At 35.1% G+C, this 15,695-nt stretch overlaps 2 protein-coding genes across 3 annotated transcripts; both read left to right on the top strand.

The window, feature by feature from the left end:
• Positions 1 to 7,127: 7,127 nt before the first annotated feature.
• Positions 7,128 to 13,642, top strand: LOC132191907 (uncharacterized). Of its 2 annotated transcripts, XM_059607037.1 has the most exons (4): positions 7,128 to 8,394; positions 9,142 to 9,322; positions 10,721 to 11,260; positions 11,641 to 13,642. In XM_059607037.1, the coding sequence occupies exons 1-3, from the start codon at positions 7,534 to 7,536 to the stop codon at positions 11,251 to 11,253; spliced, it is 1,575 nt and encodes a 524-aa protein (XP_059463020.1). In that variant the 5' UTR covers positions 7,128 to 7,533; the 3' UTR covers positions 11,254 to 11,260; positions 11,641 to 13,642. The 2 variants fall into 2 exon arrangements, with proteins under 2 accessions (XP_059463020.1, XP_059463019.1); XM_059607036.1 differs by lacking the exon at positions 11,641 to 13,642 and having other exon boundaries at positions 10,721 to 11,522.
• Positions 11,645 to 14,422, top strand: LOC132191909 (dehydration-responsive element-binding protein 1D-like). Its single transcript, XM_059607038.1, has 2 exons — positions 11,645 to 11,709; positions 13,732 to 14,422. Exon 2 carries the CDS (start codon positions 13,793 to 13,795, stop codon positions 14,375 to 14,377), a length of 585 nt encoding a protein of 194 aa, XP_059463021.1. The 5' UTR covers positions 11,645 to 11,709; positions 13,732 to 13,792; the 3' UTR covers positions 14,378 to 14,422.
• Positions 14,423 to 15,695: the final 1,273 nt, after the last annotated feature.

Raw genomic sequence — 15,695 nt, 5'->3', positions numbered from 1 at the left:
AATGTTAAACCAGCCCACCAAGGGTAAAACGGGAATTCAATAAACGTGGCATAACCTACAGCACCCAGGTGGTAGTGCCAAATCGAGCCACGTGCAGACGTGCCCAAGAATAAAGCAGGCGCCCACATTCTGTACGAACGTGGCCGAGCTACCAATGGACTCTATGATCAAGAGTAACTCACGATCTCATGATTCACCTTTCTAGCATTGCGCACAGTAGATCCTCGGGAACGTGGGTTGAGAATCGGGGAGTGCTAACCGCTCATTGATGCCTATAAAAGAGAAGCTCTCACCAGGTATTTTGGTTAATCACTCTCAAGCTATTCTTGCAGACTTGCTCTCATTCTCTCAAATCATCAACTAACTTAGGCATCGAAGCTATCCCCGGCCGGCACACCTCGACAAGCTCTTATCCTACTTTCCTCTTTTGCAGATTAGCATTTCTCAGGCTTACTACCAGATCACCTCTCGGAAAATTGTCATCAACAAACTCTATATAATTGTGAAGTGCTTCTTTTGCTTATATAACAAAATACAATATTGGTTTATTCATTTTGTTTCCTTTAATAAGAGAATATTTTGAGTTCAACCATGAGAGTAGTACGAAATAAAGGAAAAATGAACAAAGTTTTATTTAAATTGAGTTGGAAATTTTTTTTTTTTTCATTCAAATCCATTAAATTGACATTTGTCCTTACTGTAAGTGATTTGCACCAACATTTTAAAATACATGTGAGAATTATGTGCTTTAAGAACAAATGTCACGTGCTCTCTTAATCTTATTTAAAAAGCATGTGAAAATCACATACTCTAAGAACAAATGACAGTTTAACATACTGAGTTTTAGGAAATTTATCAAACTCAATTTGAAATAAAACTTTGTCAAAAAAAAAAAAAAAAATGACGAGGCAATGAGTTCGAGTTTGAGCTCGACCGAAACTGGTATATGCTAGAGTCACGTCTTACTTTTCATTTAATTTGGAGTACCTATCTGTCATTGAATTTTCTTGTAATAAGATTTGAAGGGTATAATTATACCAGCCCAGTAAAATAGGAGTTTAATGAGACTATAATATATAGCATCACTCAATGAAATTAAGCACATTCCACTTTAAAATGATATGAAAGGAATGAAAAATTAGTCCACAAATAATTGGCCAATGTAATCATTCAAAAAGGAGAAAGACATGCATGTTTGTGTTCCCATTTCCACTATCTATTAAGTGGAATGTATAACGTTTAATTAATGATGATCTAAGCTTAAACAAATTTAAATTCTTGTAGAGAAATATAAACAAATATTTCAACTACGACAGCATGCTTGCTTGCACATGGTGGTACAAGAAAAACTTTGATTTTTTAAATTGGTTTAGGCCACTAACTAAGTACTAACTGGAAAACCATTTGTATGATTATCATGAGCAGGAGTATCACCACCATTGCCAACACCCGGCAAGGAAACAAATCAAAGTAAACAAACATTATCTAAAAAATAAAATTTGAATTGTTCAGAAAAAAAACTAATTAAAGTAAATTAGGGAACTAGTTGACAAAGAATTAACCTTGGCTTTTAGGTACTTGGGATTTTTTTTTTTTTTTTTTGTAATTTATGTACTTGGGATTAGGTAACGCTGTTGTAGGATTCCACCGCCCACGTGGACGGAAAATGTTTATGCCAACTCTAAAGTAATTGATTATTACTTGTCACCTAACAGATAAGAATTTTTTTTGGCCATCTTTCCCCATGATTATCCACTTAATTATTACATATTCCATCAAACCAAATTATGGTCTTGAGCGTAAAGTATGTTTGTTAATGTAATTTTTGGTGTATATATATATAAGAAAGGAAAATAAGAAACCAAAGGAGCCTTCCAAGAGTGAGGGATAATTATGATGCTTAGGTTACTAACGTATTTAAGAGAGATGGTGATAAACTTGAAAAAGATTAGAGTTTTGGGAAGAGACAAAAAGTCATTTTAACTGGTTGTGGGTTAATTTTTATAGTGACTTGCCTTCAATAGTTTTCAGTCGGTTTTTGTACGATCTTTCTTTTTAGGGTGATTCATCTCACGTGCACTTGCAGTAGAGTATGCCTTATTCTTGAGATTCGAAGTACTGGTATGAGAATAGATTCACGTTTTCAGTAAATTCGGGTTAGTGGGTCAATGTTTGGATTAAATGGATTTGGTGTTTTAGTTATATAGGCTTACTAGCCCATGAGCTCAACATAGGTGTTTGTTATTTGTTAATGGAGTACTTTTATATACCATATTTTTATCTTAAAACTATCACATAACATCGACATGCCAGTATCAACCAACTTTTAAATTATTATTTTTTTAAACAATGACTAATTTAAAGGTTAGTCAAGACTGTCACATTAGTATTATGGGATAAAAATATAGTTTTTAACATTACTCTTGTTAATGTTTTTGTTTTAAGAGCATAAAAACAAAAGATAAAACAACAAAATTTTTAACAAATATAGATTACCAATGATTCTAAATTTGATTCATATCTTCGTAAGGACTTGGTTTAGGTGTTGTAAAAAAATTATACAACGTATGTGCTATAGCTTTTTAACCGTTCAAATTTAAATATTTTTTTTAATGAGAAAGAGAGTAAGTAAAATTAACTGTCGAAAAAACTTCTCCTTAAAATTAAATATTCTTCATGTAATTGCACCTTGTAAATCAGTAACAGCAGCGGGTACATTATAGCTTAATTGGACTGACTTTTGGAATTGAAGAAGATTCGACTCCTCTAGAGCTGCTAATGGGAAAGCTAGAGTGCTGTCTCCTGTCTATAGTGAAAGCTTTCGGCAATGTAATTAAAACTTATCACTAATTAATTATTCCTAACTTTCCAGCATTCTAGCTGGGACCTTAAATTGCCTTTTTAAAAAAATAAAAAGATCTTTTGAATGATTGGCTTAGTAAAAGTGTTATCCCACTTAGGCGTGCCTGTAGTGGTGGAAGGACTGATTATCGATGATCAAGTCATATTAAGCCAACAAAGCAAGTCCACTTTCACGAAGATTCTCAACACAAACTTGTAATTTTGAAAAAAAACATAAAAAAGAAAAAAGGTGAAGGCAAAGAACATGCAAACCCTGGCCAAACGCCAATACTAGGGAGATTATAATAAGTTATTATTGTTGTAATTATGCTGCGTGCTTGGATGCATTATTATACTCTGCCCTATGCCCCGACATGTGGAAAGACAAAGGACGTGAAGGTTTCTTTGTTCAATAGTAACGCAGAGGACGAACATTTATAATATATATTATATATACATATCATATGTACGTTTTTCATTGGTATGCGGTTCTGTAGGCTATGTAATTTGCTTTATAATTTTTTATAACTATATGCTCAAATCGTAAATAATTTAATCATTTTCACAGACAAGGAAGTACACGGTTTCACATCTCGACTTGTATAAAATAAATTGAGATTCTCTCCAATTATTTAAAGTTAGAGATTCTTATGTTACAAAATGGTAATTATTTATTTTAAATTTAATGGTCTATAAAATTATTTAAATTTCGGTTAAATAAAAGTCAACTTAAAAGCAGTTGACATTTTATATACTATTAAATTTAAAATGAAAAATCACAATTTCATAATATGAGAATTTTTAATTTTAAATTATTGGAGAGAATCTCGATCCGGTACTCAAGCGGGTGTGGCGCAAAACACTCAACTTAAGTGTCGGGATTTCTTATCATTGACCGATCAAATTGTATGTAATTTAAAAAAATTCAAATAGAATGGAGTTGTGTGACTCATTTGTCTTAACTCTTTAAGTAAATAGGTTCTGCAACTTAAAATGTCCGGACAGGTGTATTATGCAATATGCATCAACTCTTATCGTGAGAGTTGATCGAATTTCGTGTTAATTAAAATATCAAGATGAGTAAGCCGAATGAAGACATTTTTCACGAAAACCAAACTGCCACGTTCAATCAAAAGTTTCCCTGTTATAGAAATGAATGATTTTTCGAAAGCATACCTTCAGAGATCGTACATGTCATTGATAATATTTTTACATGTTTTTTCTGCTTTTCTACAGAAAAAAAAAGAAAGAAAGCGGAGGGGAAGATCTTGGAATCTTGCACGCTGCAAGATATTTTATTTGGAAAGACGAAAAAAAAGAAAAGAAAGAAGATATTCCAAATAGTTGATATTGTAATGAAAAATCTTAACACGTTCCTACTTCCCACAAATACAGCTAGCTATAATCATTGGGCAAATAATAAAAAGATACAGAAATTAAAAAAAAAAAAAAAATCATCATTGCAGTGTTCATTATAGTGTGATAGTAAGATTTCCATTTGTTTATTTTAGCATAGTATTAAAATATATTTTTAAATGGTTCTTTGGGACCATTTATGTGTTCATTGTCTGTTCGAATTTTCGGTTCCGCATTTAGTGCTGTCTTTTTGTTTTAAGATTGCTGTTGAAGTGTCCACCTCTTTTTTCTTTGTTCTGTTTGAAATATTTTTTGGGGTGAAGCTAAACACAATGCACATGCCGGCAATTTTTTTTTTAATATTAAAAAATTAAAAAAAAAAAAATAGCTTGGCGTACTAAGCATGCCGGCGTGCTTAGAATCACAGCCCTATTTTCTGTTCTAAAATGAAGTGAAGTTTATATATATGCTTTACCTTCAATTTTGTTAGTAAACCTTCTCTTATCGTTGCGGGGTGTAAATAAGATTTTTGACATAATTTATAAACTCGATGCGAAATTAAACGAGTTTGACTTGATATATATAATCTTATAAGTTATATACAATATTTTGACATGACCTGAATTTAACACACAATTTTTAGGACGGCTATTCTTTACACAATTTATAAACTTAAAACGAATTCAATGATTAAAATTAATAAAATTTCTATGTTTAATTAAAAAAATCCGATATATTTTTATATTTATATTAAAACACGACATACTTACACGAATCGACAGGGGTGTGAATGTGATTGCTTTTATCGATTTAAAATATCAAAGAAAAGGTAGAAAGGCAGTCGAGGCTGTCATACACAAAAACATTCGTTCTCATAAGTAAAAGTTCCACTGGGCGTACAAAAAAGTAAAGCCCTGAAACTGTTAAATCAGGTGGGTCACGCGTCACTCTTTTCCAAAAGGGCCCGTAAAAACAAATTGAAAAAACATAAAAGAAAGAAATCCAAGATTTATTTTTTTATTTTTGAAATTTAAATTAAAGTTGATTTTTAGTGGTGGTGGAAATGGACTGAACAGAACAGGTAAAAGAAGGGTACGACTTTAACAGGACGCTCTCGCTCTCGCACGCATGTGTACGTTTTTTACTCGGCCCTGAAGGATACAACTTACAAAAGGTTAAAGAGAGAAAGAGACTGTAATCTAGATGAACGGCTGAGATGAGCTGGCTGGAAAAGATTGAGTGTGTGTGTGTGTGTTAGAATTAGAAATTTAGAATTGTCAAAGATAGGGTCAAGATCGGCCTCTACGCACTGTCGGAGTCTGTATGACACCCAGACGGCACGCGTGGCACTCGCTTTTTTGTCGTTTTGTTTCCTCTCCGTTTTGGCTCTAGTGCCGCCGTGGACTGGCCACGTCTTCCGATGTATCTTCCGCATAATTATCATCTTCTAATTTTTATTTATTTATTTTTGGGTGGGCTGTAGAACACTAATTTGTAATTAAAGCGATTCTCACCTTGAATTTGTAAGTTTGAAAAAAATAATTATTTTAAAGGGTTAAATTCATTTTATTCTCTCCAAAGGTTTAATGGTTTTTCAATTCCAACCTCAATGTTTAAAATTTAGAGATGTACTTCTTAGTGTTTCAAAAATTTTTAATTCAGACCATCCGTTACTAATTTTTGATATATTTTTCATAATTTTAGATATAAATAAATTTTTAAAAAAAAAGAAGATTTTTTGTGGTAAAAGAATAATTTTCGAAGGATTTAACTCATAAAAAGACAAAATTTTGGCAAGGGTGGTTTCACCCACCCTAGTTCGGTGCTTTTGTGAACTTTAAAAATGTCCAGCTGTAAAGTGTGCATTTCAGTAATGGAGAAATGGTGAGCATTTTTGCCTTAATTTAGAAGAAATAGTAAATGGCTCTTCCATTTCAATGACCGTGCAAAATGCTTGTCCAAAAGGGAAACTGTGACTAATCATGACTCTGTGGTTGTACTAATCTTTGATGCATCAACTCGGTGCATGCTGTAAGCAGACACAGAAATAATTCTTCAGAATTGCCTAAAATTTTGCCAAGAACTTGCACGCCTGCCTGCTGTTCAATCTGACCATAATATGAAGCAGGTGCTGTTTTCAGATGAGGATTTATTATAATTAAGCTATTTATTTAAAGTTGAACAACTTAAACGATGATATTATTATTATTAGGAATTATAAATGAGTTTATAAATGGTGGGGATATGTGTGCCACTTAATTGTCTATAATGAGTTTACTATTATTATTATTATTAGGAATTATAAACTTCATTACTAAGGTATTATTATTACATTAGCAACTATAAGGCAATGATAGCTCAGTAAAGCCACATAATTAAGCTCCTTTAAGGACAGCATAATTCCATTATTACGGCCTGCAAGTGACCTAATGGGAACAAAATTTTTTGTCTACTTATTAGTAATTCGTACCATTTTTACATCGCAATCATGGATTAGAGATAATTCAAGCCATCAAAATCAATTTGCATTCTCAAAACACTCCAAAATATTGCCCATTTTTTGCAATTAAACTGATGCAATTAAAAAGAAGGGAAAAAACCAGTCAACCGCCAATTGCTCTCAAGATCCCGGGAAAGAAGTGAGCAATAAGCAACGCGGAAGTCTCCCCTCACCTCACCCCCCCAAGTCCGCCCCCCCTGGTCCAGCCAGGCAGCCGCTAGCTGTTCTCGCGAATCCTGTGAGTCACAGACCCTCCATCCCCTGTTTCGCAGTAATGGCATTGTAATCAGAAGTGTAATACTTGATAAAAAAAAACAAAGAGGGAAAAAGACATGTATGGTACAATTTACATCAGACCAACCATGTATACTATACTGTAGTCTATGTCGTTCTCTGTAGACAGTCCTTTCCTACTATGTCTCCCTACTACTATACCCTCTCTCTTTATTTAGAACACATACAATTTGCTGCCAAAATTTAACCTTTACTCCATGTTATGGCTATTACTTTATAATAGTTTGTTTATCACCACCTTGCCTCGATATTGTATACCTCTCAGATTTGAATCAGGAAGTCTCCTCTGTCTTTCCCCTCTCTCTCTCTCTCTCTCTCTCTCTCTCTCTCTCTGTGTGAGGAGTGTATTTGTACCCAAGTTCTCAGCCTTCATCCTCTCCTCTTTGGAACTACCACTTTAGTTGAAACCTCTTCAACTCTTTCATGGTGCTGAAGTTCATATACACCCACTTGAAAGTCTCAAACTTTTTCCTCTGTAATTAGCTTGTAATATATTTAGAGTTTCTTCTTCTGGCGAAACCTGTTCCTGTTGCAGAATCTGAATGATGGCTCAAAAGCACTTGCACGAGCTACTGAAAGAAGACCAAGAACCGTTCCTTCTCAAGAACTACATTGCTGACAGGCGCGGCCAGCTCAAAAGGCCTTCACCCAAGACCCATTTACAAGTCAAGAAACGTAAACCCATCACCGAAACCCCAAACTTTCCAGGAAACTTTTGCAAAAACGCTTGCTTTTTTTCCTTCCAAGACTCCCCGGACCTCCGAAAATCCCCACTCTTCGAATTTTCGTCTCCGGCTAAAAGCCCCTGCAGAAGCCCAAATGCCATTTTCCTGAACATTCCTGCAAGAACTGCAGCTCTTCTTCTTGAAGCTGCTATGCGAATTCAGAAACAGTCATCGGCTTCAAAGTCCAAAACCCAGAACAAAAACAATCATGGGTTTGGTGTATTCGGGTCGATATTGAAGAGACTATCCCATCGAAGCCGAAAGCGAGAGATCGAAGGCGATGGGGTTAATGTCTCAGTGAAGGATATTCTGAGGTGGGATTCATCTGTTGGGAGAAGAACTTCCAATGAGAGCATGAAAACTAAGAAAAAGGTGGCCGCGGATGACAAAAGTGCTTGTGAGACAAGCTATTCTGGTTCGTGTAATGGTAGTGCTATTTGGTCTGAAAGCAATGAGGACAAGTCTTTGGATATGGAATCTTCTATTTGTAGCCAGTCTGTAGACTCGGAAGTGATCGAGTTTTTATCCAAAAGGAGAGAAGATACAGATTTCGCTTGCTGTGATAAGCACTTCTGCGAAAGCCCTTTCCGTTTCGTGCTCCAAAGGACCCCGTCGTCCGGTAGCCGGACGCCGGACTTCACTTCACCGGCGGCGTCCCCGAGTCGCCACAAAAAAGAGGTTTGTCTTTTTTTTGTACTTTATTACCATATTTTATCTTTTTCAATTTTCACAACCATTTTTTTTTTTTTTGAAGTACATATTTTTTACAAATTTGCTTTCTTTTATGGTACATAGTTTTTGAAATTCACCTTCTAAAATAATATTTTGGATATTGGACTGTCCGAGTTGACTCGGTATCAGAATTGTCGGCAATATGATCCGTGTCCTGCAGGTTGCCGGAATGTTTTTTGTAAATGACAAATGTACTCATACGTGCTCCATATAATTGTGATTGACCACGGCAATTTGAGGGTTATATGTGTCATTTAGGTCTCTTAGCTCCAACCCTTTTTGTTTGTTCCATAATTGTACTTTAGATCATGTCTCTGCCATGCAAATCTATTTTCACCAAAGGGCCCTATTTAGAAAATTACTTTTCCAAAGAAGACAAATCCCTTTTCTTTGCTTCTTCTGTTGGTTCCCATCAAGAAGCTCCGACATCCCTTTTACTAGAATATAGTTTTTTGAGTTTCATTTGCTTAAATTGTGGTGAAAAGTCAACAACCAACCAATTATGATTCGGTTCTCAGTCTAAAATTCAATAATGACAAAACAAATAATGTATAGCCCAATTATGAAAATGTTCATGTTTTAATTAAGGTTGTTACCATACAAGGACAAGTTAACAAACAATAATTGTACATTTGTAGCCCAATTATGAAAAATGTTTGTGTTTAAAACTAAGGTTATTATGAATTTTAATAGGAAAATGAGACCATTGGAGTAGGGAGTTTCAAAAAGTTAGAGGAGGAGGAGGAGAAAGAACAGTGCAGTCCAGTCTCGGTCTTGGACCCTCCATTTGAGGACGATGACGACAGACATGTGGACGAGGACGAAGACGAGGACGGCGGTTTTGATCATGACTGCAGCTATGCCATTGTACAGAGTATGCAACAAATCACACGTAGTATATTATATATTTTTGTATCATTCTTTTTTGTGTGGTCGTTATCCATGAACTAATTTAAATTGTACTGTTGCTTCTGTTTGATGACAACTTGATGTTTGGTACAAATATTTGACGGTCATGGTTGTTGATTATAAACCATGGTATCTATGTGGGATCCATTGAAAGATTGGAGAGTGAAAACGCCCTTCTGGTTTGGACATTGAATACGCGTAAACTCTTTGTTAATGTGACCTATTTTGTCCAGAATATAGTCACAGCCAAAGTTGTTTTTACATCATATGTGACCCACATTTGATTGAAGGTCTGTCTTGGATTTGACTCTTCAATTATGAGTCCGATTCATTTGATTTCTAGTGCAAAATTTTGTATACTTTTTACCTGTTCATGCTTCAAGAATGAAGTGTGGCCTAAATTTTCTTGAAACCCTTTATAAACAATGACTCATTGCCATGGATAGCTTGCAGCTTAAGGGCACAAGAACTACCACAATACACAAAAGGAATCTCAGATTTTTCTTAAATACATTTAGGAACTGTACTTGCCTTCTTGTGATCTTCTATGTGTCTGTTGTGTGAAAGTTTGTGCAGTCTAAATTGGATCTAACTCAAAACCCTAAAGTGGGTAGTTCTTTTTCATAGTCTTAACTTCGTTTGTGACCTTACATTTACTGCAATGATCTTATATTGTTGTCATCCCCCTTCAATTTATTGGACCCCTTTATAGTTTTCGTACATATACACTTCATATTATTTATTTTTTTTAAAAAGATGCTGCTTGTCAGCTGCTTGACTTTGAGGAGACTTATTGACAATTAAGTTCATAATCTACTGGTTTTGGGGGCATTGAAAGCACTGATGTGAGACTGTCCAATTGGGATTCTTAATTTCATTGTACTTCTCTGTAGGAATTGAATTTCTCTTGTACTGGACTTTTCCTGAATGTCATTTTCAATTAAATATGAAAATTATTGAGTATTGCACTCTAACTTGAAACTGTTAAATTACCAGCTATCCCAAAAGCTTAAGTTTATAGGAAGAGATAAATGTAATCATTTAATCATTACTTTAACACTCCCCCTCACGACGTGGATTATTTAATTTAAATGAGGGTGATTTGACGGAGTCAAGGTTTGATTCCATGACCTTTGGCTTTGATACCAAGTTAAATTACCAGTTATCCCAAAAGTTTAAGCTTATAGGAAGATGTAAATTTAATAATTTAACCCCAATAGAGTATTGAACTAAATCAACTAACAGATTTGTAGTAGCAAGTTATTTTGACTTCATCACCTACCTAGTGCCAAATATTATGAATCATCATCATGCAAATGATTTATTTTGATTTTCCTTTCATTGACCCATTTGATATTTACAGGGGCAAAGCAGCAGCTATTGCAGAAGCTTCGTAGATTTGAGAAATTGGCAGAATTAGATCCAATTGAACTTGAGAAAAGAATGTTAGAAACAGAACAAGATGATGACTCTGATAATGATGCTGATGACCTAGAGGAAGAAGATGATCTGGAAACATCATTTAGAGAAAAGAATGCTGATGAGTTTGTTATGCAAGTCCTCGGCAAATCACGGTTCCATAATCTACTGCGAATCCCAGCAGACATGAAGAGTTTGGTTTCAGATCTCATTGTTGAGGAGGGAAGAGAACAGAATGCCTTTGACAACAGTGAAGAGGTGGTGAACAAGGTTTGTAAGAGGTTGGAGTCATGGAAAGAGGTGCAATCCAACACCATTGATATGATGGTGGAGCAAGATTTCAGAAAAGAGTTTGATGGGCGGAAGAGAAATCAGGAGCAGGTTGGAGAGATGGCATCAGAGATTGAGTTGGCTATCTTTGGATTATTGGTGCAGGAATTCTCAGAGGAACTAGTTTCTCTTAGACGAAATTATTAAAGCTGAGGTTAAATTTTGGTTTAACTTTGTTTTATTTTTTAATTAAATTTAAATTGGAGCTTAGTCTGACTTGCACTATGAAGTGATCGATAGGCTAAATAGGATAATGACTCAAGAAGGCAGGAACGATGTGAGTTAGATGGTAACAGCTAGGTATTATGTATATGGATCATGTAAGTAGTGGGGAATGGTGTATTTATCCTTGCTCAATCAAACATGGCATGTACAATTATTGGCCCTTTATGTAATTATTGATTTTTTTTGCCGTATTTTTCGTGCCCATTTATGTCTATATATCTTTTTTATAAAAGCTTAATACTTTCCAGCAACATGCTTACCAATTAATTAATGCCTCTAATTGTTCATATATCCTTCTGGTGGCTGCAGAAGTGGAACATACAATCAAACTTCTCATGCTTGCTTTCTAAGTCTACCAGACTACCAGCTTCTTCTAAGGTGCATGCTCTCTTAAATGTTACACATGTTGACTTCGCTTATTTAAAAGAAATTTAAACCTACAAGTGAAGAAAATTGTTAAAATATTAATTAAATGATTAAATTTATTATATCTTATTTGCTAAGCTTTTGGTTAAGTGTTGATTTAACGCTCCTTCTCCCCTTTCCCCTTGGTAACTATTGCTGAAATCGGTATTTTGTTGGTATTGTTTCATCATTTCTCTTCAATGCTTTTCCAGCTGCAAAAAAGACAAACAAAATTTTCTTCTATTGTTTGGCCATGAATTTGTCATTTTCCTCACTGCCGACACTACAAGCCACAAGGGCATCATTGTTAAGGGTCTTAAGTCTTTGCAGATTAGATGGTGATGACTCTGATGAGACAATCCATCTAACGCTTTAAGTTATTGATCACCCGAGGCAGCTAAAGGAGAATATTATCCATCAACACTACCATGCTCTTCATGATCCATACTTTATAATTATAACATAAACCCACCACATAGGATTAGTCGATTAGACATATATCCTGGCATTCACATCCAGCCAGCTAGTTATTCTTTAGCTAAATTTTAGTGAAATATTTTCTTTTTTAGTTATCAACCTTTTCAAAATACATATATTTCTGTTTTAGATATTCATATTTCACCATTCTATTTAAATATTTTTTTTGAACATATTTTGCTTTAGAGCATTTGGGTAGCCGAATTTGATAAATATTATGCGTCTAAAGCCCTCATCATCCGTTCCTGAGATGTGAAGGGGGGAGAACAGAACAAAAAGGTTTGTATGGGATAAGCCGATCGAGCTGGTTTGGCTTTCAAGTCACCGACAAAAAAAAAAGAAAAAGAAAGAGAAAAAAATAAAGGAAAAAGGAAGAGAAGAGAAGAATGAAGAAGGCTCTCGTGCATGTCGGCACTTAGAATAAGGAAACAAAAGCTCACAAGACACGAAGGGAGTTTTGGAGAGGGAAAGAGAGACGATAGCTCTTTGGAGAGTTTCGGCTCATTGCAAATTACAATTCCAACCCTGTGACGCAAATTGAGTTTCAGCAAAAAGGAGTTATGCTTTCTATATTTGACTTTGGCTCAAGAAAAACCGATTACCGTTCTATAAATATCCTTAATTCAACTCTCAACAAGCTTAATTGTTGTGACGTTTGATTTAAGTTGTTATTTTAATTTAGATTTTTTTTTTTTTTTTTAATTCTGCCCATTAAATTAACATGTTTATTCGGTTCTTCCATCTTAAATTTTTTTTAAAAAAAGATTGTCTGGAGAGGAATTATCTGTTCTAAAAAGTAATTAATTACTTCCGCTGAGCCTAACAAAACTCGATCTTTTCACAATGGTAATGTGGTGCCCAAGCCCAATTCATATTGCTTTTGTATCGGTCGAAATTTTTTTAGAGACAGCCACGTGCCATATCTCAATAGTCAGACCAAGACCAAAATTTTCAATCATCTTCATGCGCCGCAAACTGGAACTGCCTGAATTGGACCCACGACCGTCCCTTGTTAACTTTCCAAGCTCAATGTGATCCAATCCATAATTTACACGTGGAATTTCGCTTTTAGTAACATTGAATTGTAGTGGTGCTGGTTTTTTGAAGGATTCTTAAATTTGTTTACAAATTCTGATGTGGTCAGACAAAGTCGCCCAGCAAGAATATTCTCTTCTTTTCGTAATAAAAGTATGATGAAACTTTTCCCCCGCGTGTTTTTCTGGATACCCAGTTCTTCCACGTGGAAATATTAAAATGAGTTTCAACAATCAAACACGTTTAAAATTATTCCTCCAATAGTTTTCTCTTCCTCGTGCTATAAAATTCCATCAATGTCACTATCTCAACTCTCTCTCTCTCTCTCTTTTACGTTTTATATTAGCGTTGATGCATTCAACTGTCTCTAATTCAATTTGTGTGTTATTCATTGTACACGTTCGCGATTCATATTTTAGGTTTTATATTTGTATTTGTAAATTAAGTTTTAATATTCGTGAATCATATTTTTATGGCTCTAAGAGAAGGATCAGCATCTCCAACCTCGGGCTACGACCAGCAGAGCAGTACTACTTCTTCACACATGCTACTCGAGCCGGCTTGTGGGAAGCAAAAGAGAAAGGCGGGAAGGAAGAAGTTTCAGGAGACGCGCCACCCGGTCTACCAGGGCGTCCGGCAAAGGAATGGCAAGTGGGTGTGTGAGCTGAGGCAACCGAACAAGAAATCTCGCGTGTGGCTCGGGACCTTTTCTAGCCCGGACATGGCTGCTAGCAGGGCTTACGACGTAGCTGCCTTGGCTCTCAAGGGAGAGTCCGCTTCGTTGAATTTTCCTGAAGCGGCGAGTGCTTTACCGCGCGTTAAATCGTCGTTTTCCATAAGGGATATACAGTGTGCTGCTTTGGAGGCTGCAGAGGCATTTTCCAATGATGTAAAAGTAAAACCATCTTCTGCTTCCTCGTCCTCGTCAGTTGGCTTGTCCATTCCATGCTCAGAGAAGGTTCCCAGAGCTTCTAGAAAATCGTTTATGGACGAGGAGGAGTTGTTTAACATGCCGGGGTTACTTGACAGCATGGCGGAGGGGTTGATCGTCACCCCGCCGGCCATGCAGAAGGGGTTTAATTGGGATGATTTGGAAAATACTGTGGACCTCACTCTGTGGAGTGACTGACTAAATTTAATATACACATGATTTAAATTACTGTGAGAAGAGAAAGTTGTGAAGAAACATCTCTCCCATGGCTAATCTATTTCATGCATACAGACAACAGATTCTGATTAATTAGCTCGCCAACAACGATCGGTATTATCCCAAGTTGCATTCAAAAGCTAGCTGAGGTGCCGGGTAACTTACAAGGCACTAAAATATTCATCAACACCTTAGTGGAAGCCCTATTTTTGTTCTCTATTTTTGGTATATTTTGATAGTTATATATTGCATTTATTCTGTTTCGGCATGAGTCATCTCATGCATTTCTGATAGAAATGGACTCTGTTTTGGCAGTTGGGTGCATTTTCTCCTAATTGTTTGTATTTTTTTTTAAAAAAAAAGAAGAAAAAAGACTCCACTTTGCTTGAGGCATCAGGCTTATGCTCTATTTGCGATCATTATTAAACTAATACATAAGAGTGCTCTCTATTTTTATAGAGAGAATATGAGAAGTGTGTTTCATTTCTTAACAATATGGAACAATCATAAAGGCGTATTTGTATAAATTAATAACTAAAATCTCTCAATACTTGAGCAATGTGGAACAAGCCTACATACACTCTAGCAGAGGTGGCTAAAATTTTTTTTAAAAAAAAAACCTAAGAGGCGACAACCACACTATAGCAAGAGAGAGAGAACAAAAGGCAAAGAACCTAAAATTGAAAGGATATATATATGTATGGGTGCGCTCTACAGTCATAATCTGTATTACTAGAGTTGGTTTATTTGTTTATTTATTTATTTATTTTTAATTTTAAATCAATCTAATTAAGGGTATATATTATCACATGTCTAATATATAAGGGGTATAATGGACAGGTTAAGTCACTCATATTGCACATGACAATTTTTGTTTGAGTTAACAAAAATCTTGATGGAAGGCCAAAGTGAAAGGGTTAGCTAGTTTAATTAATTGAGTCAATTGTAACTTTTTAAAGTTTGAAAATAATTGTAAATGAGATGTACGTAAGTTCAAGGGGACTAAGTGTAATTTTTTTTTTTCTCTTTTGTTTATAGACTATAATGCGATTATATATAAAGTAATGTTATTTAGTAGATTGTTATTCGGTGTCTACTACACAATTTAATAATATAACAGTGAAAATAAGCTCTTAAATCAATACTTGTAAAAAAAAAAAAAATCAATAACTAATTTTCATTCACACATTATTCCAATAATACTAAAATACCATTGATCTTACATAAATGGGAGGAGAAAATAGGGTCATGCTTACATGCACGTAGAAATCAATGGCCTTAACGCGTTTCACTTTTTTTT

The sequence above is a fragment of the Corylus avellana genome, chromosome ca9 (assembly GCF_901000735.1).
Source record: "Corylus avellana chromosome ca9, CavTom2PMs-1.0".
NCBI lineage: Eukaryota > Viridiplantae > Streptophyta > Magnoliopsida > Fagales > Betulaceae > Corylus > Corylus avellana.
The sequence above is the reverse complement of the archived record's forward strand: the minus strand, read 5'-3'. Positions and strand labels throughout refer to the sequence as shown.

Excerpts from the sequence above, each read along its gene's own strand:
- LOC132191907 (XM_059607037.1), top strand. The coding sequence starts at position 7,534 with ATGATGGCTCAAAAGCACTTGCACGAGCTACTGAAAGAAGACCAAGAA. Across the intron at positions 8,395-9,141 it reads CGAGTCGCCACAAAAAAGAG|GAAAATGAGACCATTGGAGT; the intron begins GTTTGTCTTTTT and ends GAATTTTAATAG. Across the intron at positions 9,323-10,720 it reads CAGCTATGCCATTGTACAGA|GGGCAAAGCAGCAGCTATTG; the intron begins GTATGCAACAAA and ends TGATATTTACAG.
- LOC132191909 (XM_059607038.1), top strand. The coding sequence starts at position 13,793 with ATGCTACTCGAGCCGGCTTGTGGGAAGCAAAAGAGAAAGGCGGGAAGG.